The 19,311-nt window shown below is 46.5% G+C and overlaps 1 protein-coding gene across 6 annotated transcripts in view; it reads left to right on the top strand.

The window, feature by feature from the left end:
* The window catches only part of GRIN2A (glutamate ionotropic receptor NMDA type subunit 2A), a 158,078-nt gene that overhangs the window by 85,012 nt on the left and 53,755 nt on the right, over positions 1–19,311 (top strand). For 5 of the 6 annotated variants that reach the window (XM_053276429.1, XM_053276427.1, XM_053276428.1 and 2 more), the window contains one exon: positions 8,297–8,889. The exons of the other annotated variant lie outside the window; for it this stretch is intronic. In XM_053276429.1, the coding sequence (XP_053132404.1) occupies positions 8,297–8,889 (593 nt within the window). The remainder of the gene's footprint in view (positions 1–8,296; positions 8,890–19,311) is intronic. 6 annotated transcript variants of the gene reach the window in all.

The following is a 19,311-nucleotide window of genomic DNA, read 5'->3' as shown; positions in this document are numbered from 1 at the left end:
GGCCATGTACAAAAATAGCAGCAAAACTTAGAGGTCATTCACACAATCAAAGACTACATGGGTTTGGGAGCTGTGTGTGCTCCCAATTTTCGGCTGTGTGGAAGCAAGGCAGGAGGAAAACCTGGGTAGCTTTTCCTCCTACCTTGCTTTCAAACAACCAGAAATTGGGAGCACACACAGCTGCCAAACCAAGGCAGAACACACTTTTTGACTGTGTGAATGACCTCTAAGTTAAAAGCCGCCATCACACACAGACATCAAGAAACAATGCAGGGTAAGATCCTCACATTCCCTGGACAAAGGCTTGAATAAGGATATTCCTCAGTTGCTTCAAGAGAGCATGGAGAGCATGGAATGGATCTTTTTGGGGGGACAGCCAGAGAGAAGGGCCTGTCTGTGACCCAGAGGCTCAGAGACAACTGAGCCCCTGCAGGCATTGGCCATTGGGTGTTGAAGTCCAACAACAGCTGGAGAGTCTCAGTTTGGTCACCCCTTGGTTAGAGTGTTGGATTTGCAATTGGCAGTAAGTGGCGCAGCGGGGAAATGCTCGACGAACATGCAGAAGGTTGCCAGTTCGAATCCCCGCTGCTACGATATTGGGCAGCAGTGATAGAGGAAGATACTGAAAGGCATCGCCTCATCCTGCGTGGGAGGAGGCGATGGTCAACCCCTCCTGTATTCCACCAAAGACAACCCCAGGGCTCTGTGGTCTCCAGGAGTCGAAATTGACTTGACGGCACACACTTTACATAGGAATATAGGAAGCTGCCCTATACCAAGTCAGACCACTGGTCCATCGAGCTCAATATTGTGTAGAGCTAGATAGGGGGAGCTAGTTGGCAGCAGTTCTCCAGGTTTTCAAGCAAAGAAAGCATCCACCTGGAGATGCTGCCAGGGATTGATGCTGGAGCCTCCTGCATCCAAAGCAGATGCTCTGCCACTGATGTGCAGCCCCTGTGAAGCCGTTGGTATAGTCAGGCCTGGTATTGAGCTTGGCCTTCTGCTGTTGAGTAGCAGTTGCTGAGAACTGCATGTCAGGCTGCAATTTCTGAGGCTCACATTCTTGAGATCTCGGAGTTCCTGGATTGGAGGATAGAGCAACTCCCCCGGCTTGAATGTGAGCCAGTTCAGGGGTTCTAATGTTAAATTTTCTTTCTTTTTTAAAAAACCAATCACTGGCAGGTCTAGTGGCCTCAGGGGGTGCTGACGTGGCCATGGGTGTGTGTGTGCCTCCATAGTCTACCTCGTCCCCCAACTGGGTCATGACCTGGCCACACAAATGGCCAGGGCGCATGCGCGATGGCCTCCAAAATGGCTGCCACCACCGGGGAAAGAGCCAGAACAGGCCAAATATCGGTTGAAATGGCCCTTAGAGGACCTGGGGGAGTCTGGGTGGAGAAAGAGACTGAAGACACACACCCCCACGGCTGCGCCAGCACCCCCGAGGTTGCCAGACCTGCCAGTGATAGGGATGTGCACGGAATCGGCTGACCCAGATCGGTTCAAGTCTGGACCAGTTTCGTTCGGCACCCCCTTGGAAACCCCCCCCCCAATTTGGTTTGGTCCAGGGGGGTTCATGATTTAAAAAAAAAAAAAAAGTTTAGTTTTTTAAAAAAATACCTTTACCCTTTTGGGGAAGGTCCTCGAGGCGGCGGTGGGGTGTGTGTGTCTGTGGAGGTTCCCTCTCCCTCTGCCAGCCTCCGTAATTTCGGCCAGTTCTTCTGACCGTTTGGGACTGCAGAGCTTGGCGCAGCAGCCATTTTGGAAACTGCTGCGCATGCGCAAATGGCCTCTGCGAGGCCTGGCATGACCCAGTTCAACGTGGTGGCCATTTTGGATGCTGCCGCACATGCGCAAATGGCCTCTGTGAGGCCCTGGGTCATGCCAGGCCTCACAGAGGCCATTTGTGCATGTGTGGTGGTGTCCAAAATAGCCGCTGCACGGAGCTTTGGAGGCCCAAATGGGCTGAATAACCAACCAAACCGGCCAGTGGGGGTGATTACGGAGGCGGGGGGGGAGGGGAACCTCCACGAAACACCCCCCGCCCGTTGCCTCGAGGACCTTCCCCAAAGGGGTAAAGGTAATATGCACATCTCTAGCCAGTGAGTCCTCAAGCCGGACCAGTGCAGTGGTAAACTGGCTCAACCTTGTGGTTTGAACTTCCCACTTCCCTATTGGAGAGTATATCTCCCAGTCTAGATTTAGATATGGCCACAGCCTGACCCTCTCACTTCCCCCTGTGCCCCAGTCAGGATGCTTCACATGGCTGCGCCTTCCTCCTGCAAGGATGGGGGTGTTTCAGCCCCTTACTAGCTGAACTAATGATTTAGATTGAGCTAAGCACTCTTTGGAAACAATGGGAAAGGCATCCTCAACTCCTTAATTAGAGTCTCTTTCCTCCGTTCCGAATGGTGGGAGGGAGAACAGAATTTCTAACCAGGACCTCTGCAGTTTTTATCTTGCTTTTTCAGTGGTTGGATTGACCACTCGAGATGTGGGGCTGATAAAAACCTCTCATTGTGTAAAAGGATTTGAAATGCTGTAGATGATGTTGAGAACTGGACGAGTTTGCCTTCTGAATAGCAATGCCCACAGATTTAGCTGAGTGCTCAGCTCCTGAAATCTCTTTAGACAAGACCAATTCCCCTTCCTGACCTCTTTGCTCATCATGAACATTGATGGAAGCACTTGGAGCCTTTTTAGGGGAGTGATTCCTGCAAAATGGTTTGTCCATTTCCAGTCAACTACCAGTGATGAACCATTGCTACTGTTCTTTTGTTTGTTTGTTTTGTAAAAACCCCCAATGCATACTGCTTTTTCATTATAATTGTAAAAGTGGTTCACTACTTAAAAATAATAATCAATAGGACAGCCATAAAATTCTCTAGGGTTGCCCCAGGGCTCTGCCATGTGCTCCCAAATGAAATTGGAACCTCCCTATCTCTGGTTGTTTTTAAGGAACTCTTGAAAATGCACATATTTTATCAGGTTTTTAGTTTATAATGTGTTAAAAAATATTGATGATTATTTTAATTTCATTTATATGATTTAAGGTTTTAATTGTTGCATTTTAATTTGTAAACTGCCCAGAGTTTTTTTTAGACCTTCCTGGTCCAACATGCCCCTCGTCCTGTTTGCAGCTGCAGTGGAGTCCTTCCCCAATGAGGAAGTGTCTGTTTCTGCCTCTGGGCATGGGCTGATCCTGACACCTGCACTGTGTGGAAAGTGCCTGAGCCTCATTGCGTTCTGCAGCCAGGGGCCAAAACGCAATGGATTTGGATTTGGTCTCGCATGTGGCTCGAGATGAAATGTGAATGCCTTCTACTAACTTATGGGAGGAGAGCTAGTCTTGTGGTAGCAAGCATGAATCGTCCCCTTTCCTAAGCAGGGTCTACCCTGGTTTGCATTTGAATGGGAGTCATGTGTGAGCACAGTTAAGATATTTCCCTTAGCGGGTGGGGCTGCCCTGGGAAGAGCACCTGACTGCTTGGATGCAGAGGACCCAGGTTCCCTCCTAGGCTCTCTCAGCCAAGATAGGGCTGAGGCAGCTTCTTATGTTCCTATGTTCTTCCTTCCAAATGACCATGGAATGTATTGAATTTCTGAACGGCCAACGACCATTTAAAAATTCCATTCCTAGGATCCTTTGGAAGGAACCAGGTCCTTTCAGTGTGCATTCGCTGTTCTTCATTTTAGTACATTCTCTAGAGCACCTGCCTGCTTGCATGCAGAAGGTTCCAGGTTTTCTCCCTGGCATCTCTAGATAGGGCTGAGAGAGACTCCGGCCTGCAACCCTGGAGAAGCCGCTGCCAGTCTGTGTAGACACGACTGAGCTAGATGGACTAAGGGTCTGATTTGGTCAATGGCAGCTTCCTGTGTTCCTATGACTCACTTGTCGAGTGCTCATTGGCGATGCAAAATGCAACATAACTGTATATTGGAGAAATCTGGGAAAGCGAGGTTGCATTTGGGGGGGGAAGAGGTTTGAATCAACCCTTTATTAATTCCGTTTGATCAACTTAATGTGGAAAAACCAGGTTTGCCAAAGAGAGGGCGCGAGAGCACTCTGCTATTTCAACATTTTAGTGAATAATTACCACACAAGTTGCATGCTGTTTTCTTATTTAGTGGGAGTGAGGGGCAGCCTCTTTAACAATCTGTACAAAATGCACACACACTGACATGTCTCAGCTAATTGCGTCGTCCTTTGCGTCAAATTCCCGTGAATGAGAGAGGTTGCTGAAAGCTGGCTTTAAATACCCAGCAGGCAGGGCCCTTCCCAATGAGAAGATCACACTCGGTGACTGGAACTCCAAATGTGCCTGGACTCACATGAACTCGGAGTGACTTTCACCAGCTCTGGCTGATGTGCCAGCCAGTGTTCTCTCTCTTTTTTTTAATCTGTGTACGGAATGGGTTTTGTTCTGGACGGGCGTCTCAAGGCTGTGTGTGCAGTCAGAATGGGCCGTCCATGCAGTTAGAGTGGGCCGTCCATTGTGCCTGGTAAGCTGGAATTGGCAGCCGTGTTTTGGAGTCTGCACCAAGAATGAGGACTGGCAAAAAAACAAGGTGTCTGTATAGCAGTTTCTAGCCTTCCTCTGCTTTCGCAGTCTGGTGTTGCCTCAAGGGCATGTCTACAAACTACCATTTTGTGAATACAGTTAACTAGTGGCCCAAGATAAGGGAATGTCTCTAAATTATACACCTGTCTGGGTAACTGAAGCCCTAGTTGCTTCCAGATTGGATTACTGTAAGGCTCTCTATGTGGGGTGCCTTTGAACCTAGGACAGTATGAACTTTCTTTCTCTCTCTCTCTCTCTCTCTTTCTGTAAATATGTAATGATGGGAGCAATACGTTGTGCCCCAAGTTGAAGAACTGGCTTGAGGTAGAAGAAAGGAAGACATGTTTTTGGAAAATCTAGTCTAGTCGTTCTGGGGGTTGGTTTATTTGCCTTGTTCTCTCTCCATAATTAGTTTGTCTCACTCTAAAAAGAAATGGGCACATTGGTTGTTTGGAAGAGACTATGCAGAAGGCAGCAAAATAATAATATAAAATATACTGTACCTCTGAAGGGAATTTGGAGTACGATGCCATCTGCCTTCATTAAAAACCGTCAGAGAATTATGTACCATCCCACAGTTGTGCAGAATTCTAATAAACAGATGCATTTCATGGTAGGGTTGGAAAGCTGGACACATCAGGAATGGTTAGGTTGACCATGGTTAAAAAATGGGCACATGAGAAATGGTTTGCTGGAGGAAGAAGAAGCTTCAGTTTCTTACAGAAGAGAACCATGCTGAGGAAGAATGCAGAATGTTTAGTGCCTCCAGTCCTTCAAGATGAACACCCTTAACCTCAACCACAAATTTTAATTCTAAGGCCGTGAGCTTTGATGGATGCATTAAACTGATAGTTTGGAGTTGGAGTTACCATTACACAGTGTCGTACCTAGGGGGCTTATGGGAATGATAGCAATAACAATGAAAGAACACCAGACAGAGGAGTGGTGGTGCTGGGAAGTCCTCTGGGTTCTACTCCCTTTCACTCCTATTTAAGCCCCACCCACCCCAAGTTACTGAAATTCTTCCTCAATTTTGCTGTCTGCAAATGGGCCAGCAAAATTTGAAGAGCGATTTTTGTTCAGTCCTAAAAATTAGCATTGCAAAGCTTTAACAACAACAACAATAAATATTAAATATTTAAGAGGCTATAAGGTTTTCTTTCCCTTTTGTAGCATGTAGCTAACTACCACAGCTACCCATGGTGTTTTTGAGACACACACACAAATCCATATTCCACCCCCCTCCTAGTTTATCGTTGAGCATGAAATTCTGAATTTTGATGTCTCTGCCTGTGAACAATCCGAAAATTTTCAGAGCAGAAAACCCTCGAGGTATGCTCCAATTAAAGCTAATGCACACCTGCTCAATGAAGAAAAAGCTAATTTATTTTTGGGTGAGCTGCTCTTACATTATGTTCCACTATGACATCTTGTTTCATGAATTTCAGATGCTAAAGCTGGAACACCTTGATTTTAGGGGTTGCAAGGAACAAGCAAGAGAACTGCAGAGTCTCTCTATTGTAAGATGGTGGATATTACAGTGATGGTGGTAGAAGTACATTTACACCCCCAGTAAATGGGGTTAGGGTTGTCGCTTCAAATCCCTTCTGGTACTATATCGGGCAGCAGTGATATAGGAAGATGGTGGCATAATCTCATACTGTGTGGGAGGAGACAATAGTCAACCCCTCCTGTATTCTACCAAAGACAACCACAGGCTCTGTGGGTGCCAGGAGTCGAAATCGATTTGACGGCACACTTTACCTTTTCCTTACCTGTGGTTTGTTAGCAGATACCAGTGGGTTTGAGTTTAAAATATGCCTGCTCTCTGGGGTAGAACCCTGTTTTTTTCTCCCATTTGACTGAAGCTTTGTAGTTTGTAATTTTTGCCTTGTGTCACTAGGTGTCACTCTCGTGCTGCACCTAGTGGCAGAATGTAGGAAGTAATGTTCTATGTCAGACATTTCTGATCCTGTTCAGCTCCATTTTTTCCTGACTGCTCCTTCTTTCTTCTTGGATTTACTGGATTGAAATAGGACACATCTTTCTAAATAGCCCCCACAGGGAATACCTGATACTCTTTAGCTTTCCTCCTGTGAGCACACTTGGATTGGGGCTTAGAATATTCCAGACTGGAAGAGAAGAGGAAGTCAAGCATGTTGTACTTCCGGTCCCTCTTCTCCACCTTGTTTAGAATTCCTGCCCCCAAAACTGCTCTAAGAATACAGAGCATCATTTAAAATGCACTGAACTTCATATTCATGCACAAAATTTCATAAAGTAATATAAGAATGGTCCCCTGCATGGATATTTATTTATTGCTAAGTTGCTGCTGTTATCCTTGAAGAAGCAAGTTGTTGAGCATTTTCTTTCCTGGTAGGATTTCCATGCTGACTAGCTTCATCTAAGATATTTGCTAATTATAGCTGCCTTCTCCCCAGAGAACAATCACCTCATTGCCTAGAATCACTCTTCTTGACTGGCGCGCATGTTGTTGTGGAGCAGTTGGGTCCTGCCACTTGCTGGAATGCGTGGCTTTGCTTTATAAACAAGTGAGATCAAGACAAGCTTAGCTTGTCTTGCGAGTAGAAGATTAATTACCTTCCATCGCCTTCTGCTTTAGCTTCTCATGTTGATACCAAAGTTTCCCGCATTGTGTTGCAGACATTTGCCATGTTTGTTTCTTCAGTGAATACTGCCTGCCTTTTCTCACTGCTCATGTTTACGTTGCTGCAATGATATCCGAGTAGGAGAATGGTGTGCTTTTCCTGACAGCTCACCTGGTATGTAGAGTTTGGTTCTGTACGACGTGTAAATTCACTACACAGATGTTTTAGTGCTCTCTACAACACACAGTGCTCAGGTCTTAAGGTTTGTGGTGGAAAAGCTGTCACAGATAACAGATCAAACTCTGCAGATGAGGGCTTTATAATGTGATCCTTGCCAGCAGTGTTCTCTCTAATTTTTTTCCCATCTGTGTGCGGAATGAGTTTTGTTCTGAGCGGCAGTTTCAAGACAATATGTGCACATGTGCGTTCAGAATGGCCTTCCTGATTCAACCTGAGAGGGATCTAAAATTAACTGAGCGGACATAAAAAAACCCTTGTGAGCGTGCAACGTGTGCATGCCTTAGAGGGAACGCTGCTTGCCAGTAGAGGTAGTTTTCACATTCCATTCTGAATGATCAAGGGCTGGTTCAGAAATAAATAACTTTCTTTCTCTTCATGTGGTTACTGTACACTTGATGGCTGGCAGGCGGATTAGTGAATGGAGGGGATGGGAACATTCTTTCTGTGGTGTCTGTTCTCTGATGGCTTCTTCACACATGCAAGCCATTATTTGATGTCATCCATTGAACAGGTCCTGTAGATCAACAAACTGGAAAGGCATCGATGGCCAACCAGAATGTCCCCCCTGTTGCAAGGGAGGGTCAAATCCCATTTATTAGTCATGATGGCTATATGGAACCTCCCATGTTCAGCAGTAGTATGCCCTAGATATCAGTTGCTGGGGGGCTGGGAGACAGTGGGAAAGGGCTGTTGCCTTCTTGACCAAATGGGTATTGATGTCTCCAGTGAGTGGGTCAGGTCAGACTTTGCAGAGACCAACCCTCTAAATCACTAGCCAATAGGACCTGAAACAGAGGTTCGTTCCTTCCTGATTAGTGACTAGCCAAGGACAGAGCATGACTGCAATTCACCCACTGACCACACTTTCTTCTTTCTTCTTTGTAGGATGTGATGTCCACATTTTTCCAGTTTGGGGCATCAATCCAACAGGAAGCGATTGTCATGTTGAAATTCATGCAATATTACGACTGGCATGTCTTCTCTCTGGTGACCAGCACATTCCCGGGCTACCGGGACTTCATTAGTTTCATCAAATACACTGTGGAGAACAGTTTTGTGGGCTGGGACATGCAAAACATTATCACCCTTGACACGGCCATCGGGGATGCCAAGATGACCATTCAGTTGAAGAAGATCCACTCCTCTGTTATCATGTTGTACTGTTCGAAGGATGAAGCTGTTTACATCCTCGATGAAGCACGTTCCTTGGGCTTGACTGGTTATGATTTCTTCTGGATTGTTCCTAGCTTGGTCAGTGGGAACATGGAAATCACCCCTAAAGAGTTTCCCTCAGGGCTGATTTCGGTGTCCTATGATGAATGGGACTACAGTTTGGAGGCACGGGTAAGGGATGGCCTTGGGATTATTAGGATGGCTGCGGCAGCCATGTTGGAAAAGTATTCTTTCATCCCAGAGGCCAAAACCAGTTGCTACGGACAGCTGGAGAGGAAGGAGCAGCCTTCTCAAACGCTACACAAGTAAGGTTTCATTCGTTCTAATATATCTACATGTCACTTTTTCGGGTCTGGTATAATGCTTGTCTGTAATGCTAATGTTCACATATCTCATTTCCCTGTGTGCTTGGAAGCGCCACAGGCAGCCTTTCACTGGGTGACAAGGTGCCGGGGGTCTTAGATCAGGCACTCTGGCAGAGGGATCCAGGAGCCTTGCTGTTTGTGCCAAGATGGCAACTTGACAAGAGAGAGACTTGCTGACCTGCTCTCTGCTGTGCCGCAGCGCCACCCCTTGAGGTGGCCAGAGGGTAATATTGCAGCTCCTAGTTTCACTGGAGTCAGGTGACTCAAAGGGCCAATCTGCTTGTGTTGGCTTCTGTTAAGCCGCTGGGACACCTGCTTCTGAATGACTTGGTTCAGGAGAGTATTGGAGTCTGGAAAAGTGAAGCTTTTTAATCTTTGCAAGTCTAACATAGCAAAATGAGATCCTTGATGTGCCCAGAAGTAAAGTCCAGTAGTTCTTGGACAGGAGAGTCTCTGTCCAGGAGGAGGAACAAGCACCTTGGTTGCTTTCAAATGCCAGCTTCTCCTTCCTTGTGAGATTGTTCCCCTTGAGAATGCCCCTCAGATGGGGTGGAGGAACTTGGGACTTGCTGCCTCCCTTTGTTGCAGCCTGAACACATCCGATGTTCCCAAAATGTGGAGCTCTGGAGGCGCGGACTCTCGCTCTTCTTTTCCTTGCATCAGAGAATCTGTGCTGCAGGACGTTCCTCGCATGACCAAACCTTGTTAGGGGGATCTGGAGTCTGCGTATATGATTATTTTTAATGGCCAATTACTTTGATTGTAGAGATCTGGTGCTGTTTTAGCAGCACATTGAGAAGGAGTGTATTGCTTAAGTTGCACATTGAGAAGCCAAAGCATCGCTGTGGTTATGAAATGAGCATCGCTTTTTTGAAAAGTAACGGTTTGATGAGCTGAGTCGTGTTCATAGCATGCATGCGTGCACTCATTTAGAGTCAGTTAGTGGGTCTCTGCTTAACCCTTAGATGATTTTGTTCCCCTTCCCTGGATGGCTCCAAAGCTTTTCATAAACATTTGGCTGTTTTTCTGAGCAGCCTGACTCTGCCTGTTCCTGCAGAGGGTTGCGATGTTGATTGTGCTGTTTTCAGCCTTGGTATTCATATTCATCATTTGTGTTGTTGAAAGGGAATGAGATCTTGAAAAGGATTCTCTGCTACCCCCAAAGGGGCTTGCAGTTCCCTTTCTTGTTTTCCTGAAACAGAAGCAGAATTGCTAAAAGAAGAAGGCAATGTGAGGATGGCAGTGATTAGCCCAGAGAGGCAACACACTTGAAAATTGTGGTGAGGGCTAGCCAGATGGCTACTGGTTCATGCTAGTGCTTGATTTTCACCTCGGAAGTTGTGCTTTTAGGGTGATCTCCTTGGTGCTTTGGTCGTATTCTGTTTGTGGCTGTTTGCTGTGCCCTTACTCTCTTTTCTCATTTTTTCTTTCTGTTGCTACTTTTGCCATTTCCCCCCACTGTTTTATTCCTCCTTGGGCGATCCTAGTCAATTAGGGATCATATACTGGGCATGGTGATATCATATGACTGTGTAGTCAATCTGGTTTAGCTGTGTGCTAAACCACGGATTCTCAACATTGGGTCCCCAGATGTTATTGGACCAACTCCCATAATCCCCAGCCAAAGGCCACTGGGCCTGGGGATTATGGAAGTTGAAGTCCAATAACATCTGGAGACCCAACGCTGAGAATCCCTGTGCTAAACTATGGGCCAAAAGAAGCTCATTAGAGTGAGGGCAGTGCTTAATGTAGTGGTGATCCTAGCCTTAGGAACATAGGAAGCTGCCATATACTGAGTAACACCATTGTCCTATCTAACTCAGTATTGTCTTCACTGACTGGCAGCAGCTTTTCCAAGGTTGCAGGCAGGAATCTCTCTCAGCCCTATCTTGTAAAGCCAGGGAGGGAACTTGGAACTTCCCAGAGCGGCTCCATCCCCTGAGAGGGATATCTTACAGTGCTCACACTTCTAGGCTCCCATTCATATGCAACCAGGGCAGACCCTGCTTAGCTAAGGGGACAAGTCATGCTTGCCACCACAAGACCAGCTCTCCTCTTTTACTGAGCCAATCAGGGATCACTCTAAAAAGGAGAGAGTTTCTCAGCACTTCACGATGATCCCTGAATGAAGCCACTCCTCTGGCTTCTGAAAATTTAAAAAGCATTGCTCACATTACTTTCAAGCATATTTTTCAAAGGAAGAAAGGAGGTGTTGTTCAGAACACATCATAGAGGTGTTCTGGGCAGCAGTTCTGAGAAGCATAAGGGGCAATGAGGGTGAAAAGGTGGTGTCATTGGATGGAGAAGATGACCTTTGGATGTCTGTGTGTATACACAAGTAGAGATAGGTCATAGGTAAGGATGTGTCCCAGAATACATATTGAAAATCAGGAACTTTGCCAGATCTGAGAATGGGCAGGAAGCCAGTGTAGGCATTTAAGGAATATCATGGGGGGTCAGGGTGATCAAATCACACAGAAAATCAACTGAGCTCTTACACCTCCACCCTTTCTTCTGTACACCCTGCTCACCACTCCATGGCTAGTTATCTTCTTCTTCCATGTGACCGTGTTCAGCTATTAAATCTGTATGACTACAAGGGGAGAGCATGTGTATGGGCGATGCAATTAGGCTTTGAACATGAGATCCTACAGCAGGTGATGCATAATTGCTAGTGGAAAGAGTTGGAATGCAGTGAGCGAAGTGATGGCTCTTTCTCCTTAGAAATCATCTTTCTGTGCCAACTGCGATGCTGATGTATGTACGCTTTTGGTGGCTGAACCGCATAATGGCCATCAGAATGATCACAGGGGCTTGGGCATCTTCTGTATGAGGAATATACAGCGTTTGGGGACTTCTTCATTTAGGAAAAACATGACCAAGGTAGGATATTAGAGGTCTGAGAGAGAAGCTTTCCTTCTCTCTGAACTCAAACTGAGGACTCCCCAATGAAAATGACCAGATGGAAATTCAGGACAGTTTGGCTGCTCGAGTGACAAATCTTGTGGAGATGATCTAGAGACTCTTACAAGGCTCTAGATCATTTTGTGAATGATCTACAAAAAGTCATTTTGTTAAGTACTGTTGTACTTTGCTTGAACAGTCCGAGCGATTTACTCCTAGGAGTAGTGTCATCAGAGGCAGAAATTGTGTTCGATGGAAAACACCGAGTGTCCTGATGGGTGCAGGAATTCTGTGGAAGTAGACACAGAAGAAATTCTGTAGACAGTATCATAGCACTAACACAGATGTGTGCTATTGAAAATGCTGTTTGGCCCTTTCAGGTGATATCTGTGTTTGTTGTAAGGCATGTTGGCATGCCTTTATAAGGCAAATGGCATGTTGCGACTCCATCTTTCAAACTTAGGAATCCACACCATGAATTCCTTGATAATCTGGTGTGCTAAGAGTCTCTTGTGGTGGTGTGTTCATTTGCATTACAGTCTCATGGGACACAGCTCAGGTGGGTGTCAGCCCTCTGGAACAGTTTGTTTGACTGCCAGAGTAGCCAATCTTGTGGAGACTATCTAGGCTTACAAGTCTCTGTGGTCAGCTCTTAAAGTACTGGAGTACTTGGTCTGCAATTATGCCATTTTGGAAGACTGCTTCCTAAATAAGTGATGCATCATAGGATGACTTCCGGAATAAGGAGGAGAAAGTTATAGCATCTAACCAAACCAAGCCTATCACCTGTTGTTAGGAATGAAGAAGGCACATGGCAAAGAGCCAACTTAGTTTCCACATTGGCAGATACGTAACATCTGCATCTTTCTTAACAAGATCAGTGCCGTTTATTTGGGTTAGAAATGGAAGCAAACGAACAATCGTTTTGAAAAGAAGGAAGAACCATTTGTCTATTTTTGGAATCCATGTAGGGGTCTATTGGAAATATCTCTTTATGCTTCCAAAAGATGACATCACTTCACTTCTTCTTCCAACTGAATGATGCTTATTTTTAATTTGGACGTTGAACGTGAGTCATGTCAAAGCAAAAGAAGAAGCAGTATTAGTAACTCAAGGCCCATCAAATTTGAAAGGTGAGGAGTGAGGGATAGAAGAGTTCCAGTCTTTTCTTCACCCACACCCTTCAAAATCCAGCATGGCGGATTTTGCTTCAGTCAGAACCATGGACAGGGCCTGCTTTCCCAAACCTGGTCTTTGCTCTGTGCCCCACAAACGGCTAGGGCATAGAGATAAGAAAAAGTCTAGAGTAACTCTGCTCATTGTCCAAGCAGCAGAGGGGCTCCTTCCTTTGCCTGATGTTTGGCGGGGAGGTGGGGGGACAAGTGCCTGGTCTCCTGGCAGACATAGCAGTGCTAAACTCCCTCATGACTCCATTGCAGTGGCGTAGCTATAAAGGGGGTGTGGGCGGGGACAAATGTGCCCGGGCCCCTGAGGGAAGGCTGCCAGTAGCTGGCTGACAGCAGCCCGCGCCTTGCTTCCCCCTCCCGCTCTCCCACTGAGGCTGCCTAACAACCTCTTCCCTGGTTTTTGCAGTCCCAGAGGGCTGCCTTGCAATCCGTTTGCGAGTCTTCTAGGTGCAACAGAACTGCTCATGCGGTTTTCTGTGGCTGCTTCCTTCTAGGAACACAGGAAGCTGCCTTCTCCCTTGGTCCCTCTAGCTCAGCATTGGCAGCACTAATTGGCAGCAGCTTCTCCAAGGTTGCGGACAGGGGTCTCTCAGCCCTACCAAGAGATGCTGCCAGGGAGGGAACTTGGAAACTTCTGCATGCAAACATGCAGGTGCTCTTCCCAGAGAGGCCCCATCCCAAGAGGAGAATAGGAACATAGGAAGCTGCCTTATACTGAGTCACACACCCTTGGTCCGTCTAGCTCAGTATTATCTACACAGGCTGGCAGCGGCTTCTCCAAGGTTGCAGGCAGGAGTCTCTTCCCTTCACAGAGCAGCCCCATCCCCTAAGGGGAATATCTTACAGGGCTCACATGCAGTCTTCCATTCAAATGCAAACTAGGGTGGACCTTGCTTAGCAAAGGGGACAATTTGTGGGTTGCGCGGTGGTGCCAATCACAGGGGCTGAGGTTTTGCATTAGAGCACCTTGAAGACTCCTACCCCACCCCCACCACCCCTTCCTTCCCGGTGGCCAGTGAAATCAGCCCCTAAGATGGAATACAGCTGCGAAAATTGGCATCAGCTTGGAAAACAAGAGTCCCAGTTGTCTAGAATGGTAGTGCTCATGAAATGGTGTCTTGAGTTTGCTTATCAGTTTCTCAGCCACCAGGTGGGACCAAGGAATGGATGGGATTTAGTTGGGATTGCTGGGCCCTCATTAAAGCCAGCCAATCATCCCTCCTATTTCCCAGGCCCAGATGTTGTTACCTGACACTCACAGACAGGTAACGGTGGCACTGAAGATAGCTCCGATATAGATCTCATTTCATTAATAACGTTAACCTGCTGCACCTTGAATGGCCGGGTTTAGCAGGGCAGAGATGTTGCCTCATCTTAATTGGAGCAACACTCATTTCATGCTTGGCTGCCTTCAGATGGTTTGCTCACCAGAGAATTGGCTCACTGGGGCCTTTTCCACATATCTACTGGGTGAGAGAAATGTGAATGTTATCCTGCAAAGAATACCACTGCTAACTGGGCAATGAGGCCCCTTTTCAAGAGGTGGCTCTCTTAAACTGAGCAGGGAGAGAGCAACAGTCCTTCTCAGTGGCTGTGGTTGTGGTTTCTCTTGTGTTTCTTTTTAGATTGCAAGTCTCTTTGGGACAGGAAAGCATTTCCATTTCCCTATATGAGCCACATTGGGAACTTTTTGGGTTGAAAAACAAGTATTCTCAACCTTAGGTCCCCAGAGATGTTGGACTACAACTCCCAAGGGCCTTTGGCCATTGTGGCCGGGGATAATGGGAATTGGAGTCCAACAACATCTGAGGACCCAAGTTGAGAATCTCTGCAGCATATATGTATATAAACAATTATCACAATATTTCTTTTGTTCAACCAAACTGGGCAAAATAGACAACCAGGCAAAGACATTTGAAAGACATTTTGGGAGATTTTTAGAGGGGCAAAACAGGGGCAGGGGAACTCTTTTCCTAGGAGTCAGGTGTGGTGCAGTGTATATTTCTCATAATCACATCTATGTGGGTCCCCCCGCCCAAGCATTTTATGGCTAAAAAGAATTTCAGCACTACTGAGGGGGAAGGGACGCATCTAATTTTCTACCAGAGGGGTTTCCAACGCCGGGCTGCAACTCGCATCATCCTTAGCCATGGGAAGCAATGGTAGTTGTCGTCTGACACCCTCTCGGGACTCCAGATTGAGAGCCCTTGTCTTAAGCCTTATCTGGGGAAGCTTCCAAGCTGCAGTTCCAGAGACAGCATCCATAGGGCAGACAGAGCAGGGTACAGAGTAGCGAGGGGAGAGTAGGCTCCCCCTGTTCACAGAGGAACACTCCCCACTTGCAGCAGTGCCCCCCAGGGTGGCACACACACTCTCACGCATGCGTACCCTGACTCCCCCACTATGTCTGCCTCCTGGCTCCAGCTGGCCACCTGCCGTCAGCTCCGTCTCCTGCCGCCAGGCTCCCAGGCCCACTCCTGGGGGCATGTGCATGCCCTCCTTCCATCGAAGGAGCCCCAGCCAGGGGGACGGGGGAGCTCAGCAGATGTTTGGCTCCCGGATGTTTGGCTGCTCCTGGACAGAGGGTGCGATGGGTTCTTTGGACCTGAGCACCCTGTTATAGCTCCACCCATGGCAGAGTAAGTTGCTATTTCTTCATCTCAGCTGTAATGGCTAAATAGTCCCAATGCGGAGACGTTAAGCAGGAGCTGGAAATGTGCTGCACACATTTTTTTCAGGTTAAGTTTTGAGCAGGCGAAGCCTTAAACCTGGAGTCGCCTATCTTTGAGTCGTATCCAAAGCTACATGTGGAGTTTGCGGTTAATGAAAACGGCAGCTATTACAACATCTTGCAGATGATTGCTGTTCAGTGGAGATCTATGATTACACCCCCTCTTCCCCCCCTTTTAAAATGAAACTAGTTCATCCATCAAAATGCTTGTTTGTGTTGCCAAACAGAGAGCTAACTTAATTGTGTGCTGCTTATTTTCCTGAGCTTCAAGTTTCCAAGGTTTGTTGTAGTTATCAAGAGGTAGAGGGCCTTAAGTCTGCTTTCCAAGTTATCCTTCTCTGCAGCAGAGATAGACATTCCCCTCAGAAGGAGGCAGAGCATGTGAGTGGCCATGCTGAGTATATTTTTCACCCCAGGTTTTTTGCACCAAGTGGTGGTTCAGATTAGGTTTTAAGCAGAGATGCCATTGGATCGTGTAATTCTCACCTCAATATCACAAGCCAGAGAAGAATTCCTGGCTTTCCTCCCCAGCACAGATGGCCCCCAGTCCCTCCCCTCACAACAGGGTTTCAGCAGCTGGTTCCAAACTACAAACAATGGAGCAGAGTCAAGCTATTGACCAGAAGCTTCCTATTTAACATTCCTTCTTGTCATTTAACAACAAACAAACAAACAAACAAACAAAAATGGATTCCTGCCCCCAAAGCATGGGCATGGTGATATCATATGACTGTATAGTCAACCTGGTTTATCTGTGTACTAAACTATGGGCCAAAATAAGCTCATTAGGGTGAGAGCAGTGCTTATTGTAGAGGTGATCCTGGCCATAGGAACATAGGAAGCTGCCATATACTGAGTCAGACCATTTGTCTGTCTAGCTCAGTACTGTCTACACAGACTGGCAGCGGCTTCTCCAAGGTTGCAGGCTGGAATCTCTCTCAGCCCTATCTTGGAGATGCTGCCGGGAAGGGAACTTGGAACCTTCTGCTCTCCACCGAGCAGCTCCATCCTCTGAGGGGAATATCTTACAGTGCTCACACATCGTCTCCCATTCACATATGTCATGGCTCAGACTTCTGACTCAGAGTCAGAGCAGGAAGGGGAGGATTTGACTGCTAGTGAGGGCTCAGAGGCACAGCAACAGGAGTTGGCAGGGAGACCAGACTCTGGAACTGAGGATTCGCAACAGCTGCCAGACATGATTTCTGATGGGGAGGAGCCTGGGATTTCACCTTTCTTGAGAAGACGGCTCAAGAGGGAGGCTCAGTGGAAGTCACACAGGTGCAGGAGATCACTAGAGAGGAAGCTGAAGTGCTGACTCAGGGAAGCCTGATTGGCTGCTGGTTCTCTTGAGCCATATATATTTGGCAGTCTCTCAATTGCTCAGGTGCTGTTTGCAACTTTCACTGGTCTGCAGACAGTGTGCTATTGAATTCCAAAATTTTGTCTGAGTTCCAGTTTGCCTTTTTTATGCTTTCCTGCTTTGTTCTGTTAATTCCTTGCTTCTGTTGTCCTTCACTATTTTCATTCCTTGCTTTGTGTTTTCTCTTCACTTATTACTCAGTTATTGTTAGAGGGGGTACCTAGTTCAGTTCAGGGGACTTAATTCATTTACTGTTTTTCTTTGTGAGCCTTTTATTTTTCACTCGTGCAGTTCCGCTGCTGCTTTCTGTTAACTCACCGGGGAGTGCTGAAGGGGGTTGTAAATCCTGTTGGGTTAGCCGAGCTAACAGATTTATGACAATATAATGATAATGATGATGATAATATGCAACCAGGGTGGACTCTGCTTAGCCAAGGGGAAAAGCTTGCTACCACAAGACCAGCTCTCCTTCCTTCTTAACCTGAGATCCTTTTTTCTACCCTCCTACTGACAATCATGAAGTGAGATGGGAGCAGAATGAAGGCCTTTTTGGTACTGACACCCAAGTTATTGAATGGTTTCCCCAGAGAAAGATGGCCCTTTGTTGTCTATCTTTGAAAACAGTTTTATTCTCTGGGCCATTTTCCGATGTAGGCTCTTCCTGATGGCTGTTGTTTGATCTGTCAACTGCTTTTTGTATTCATTTTTTCATTTTACTATTATTGTTTTTTCAGTTATTGCAAATACATCTTGAGTGTTTTTAAACAGCCAGGCAGTGTATGAATTAGGAAAAATAAATGAATTGAAATAAATCAGATCCTGTGGGCAACATCTAGACTAAGTCATTCCTAACTCAGTCCTATTGAAGGAACAGGAGTTAAGTTAGTCATGACTAACTTTTTTCATTGGTATTAGTGGTGCTTAGTCATGACTAGTCTGGATGTTGCCCAGGTTTCTAGGTTGCTGAAGCCATTTGAGTTGAGTGTATTTGTAAAGAGGTCTGTTGTGGTTCTTCTTCAGGAGAGGGGTCTGAAACACTGAACAAGGGAAGGGTAAATTAGTCTGCTCACCTTTAACATGACTTCCCAACTGTAAACCGTAAACTGTTCTTGGGCATAGATTCAGAAGATGTGCCGGCATCTCACAATGAATTATTCTGGCATTTTCATAACTGACCACATGGTGTCTCCATTGCTTGGTGAATCACAGCTGAACTTAAAACACCTTTTATAATTACATTAAGGGTTTATGTGCAAGATGAAGACTGTGGATGCAGCCTCATAATAGGTAGGAAATATGTGATGATATCCATTCGGTATGCAGCCAAAGATGTCATTGGGGGATAAACACCTGAGCTTTTAATACTGCATTTTAAGAAAAAAGAAATAAAGGTTGTACGAGAGTGCAGACGATATGAAATATTGCAGATGACTGATATTCAAGGTGTGCATGCCAGGTGGATGCCCCCGGGAATGATGCCAAGTTATCACAACCTGCCACCTATTTCGAAGTCGCAGTGAAGAGAAGGATGTGGGGAACCAGAGATGCTGGCTTCACATCCTCTCATGATCCTGAAGCCCCCCACCATCACCCTGGGTAGGGGGAAGGTTAGAAAGTCTTGGAGAAGAGATTGATTTGGAGGCACAACTGACCTTGTGCCAGTGGGACGCCCCATCTACACACACACACACACACACACACACACACACACACACACCAGGTAAACCAGAGAATTCCAACCAGTATCCCTGCCAAGACCTGAGGATACAGTTCTGCCAGCCTCCTCCAATCTGGACCTCATGGCATTGGTGGAGGCCCAGAGCATGTGATTGCCAAATTGGGCAAGACCTTTTTAAAGAAAGAAAGCTTGCATGTGGAGGGGAGGCAGCAGTCTGCAGCAGTCTGAGGAGACACCACATTGGAGCAACCTTCCCTTCAGTTACGATAGCCGGCTTCTGCATTCTCCCGAATCCAGCACTGAATGTTCCTGCTCGTCCTCGTCTGGTAGCTCTCCTGTTCACACCCCTCTCTCCCTCAGTTCAAATCACAACTTTCAGCTCACCCCTACTTTATTATTTGTTTATTTTTTTAGTTAGTACACTTATATATTGCCCCATACAAAAACATCCCTGGGCAGTTCATCACTTTATTTTGATGAATAATGGATTGTTGCTTTT

The sequence above is a fragment of the Hemicordylus capensis genome, chromosome 13 (genome assembly GCF_027244095.1).
Source record: "Hemicordylus capensis ecotype Gifberg chromosome 13, rHemCap1.1.pri, whole genome shotgun sequence".
NCBI classification, from domain to species: Eukaryota; Metazoa; Chordata; class Lepidosauria; order Squamata; family Cordylidae; genus Hemicordylus; species Hemicordylus capensis.
The sequence above is the reverse complement of the archived record's forward strand: the minus strand, read 5'-3'. Positions and strand labels throughout refer to the sequence as shown.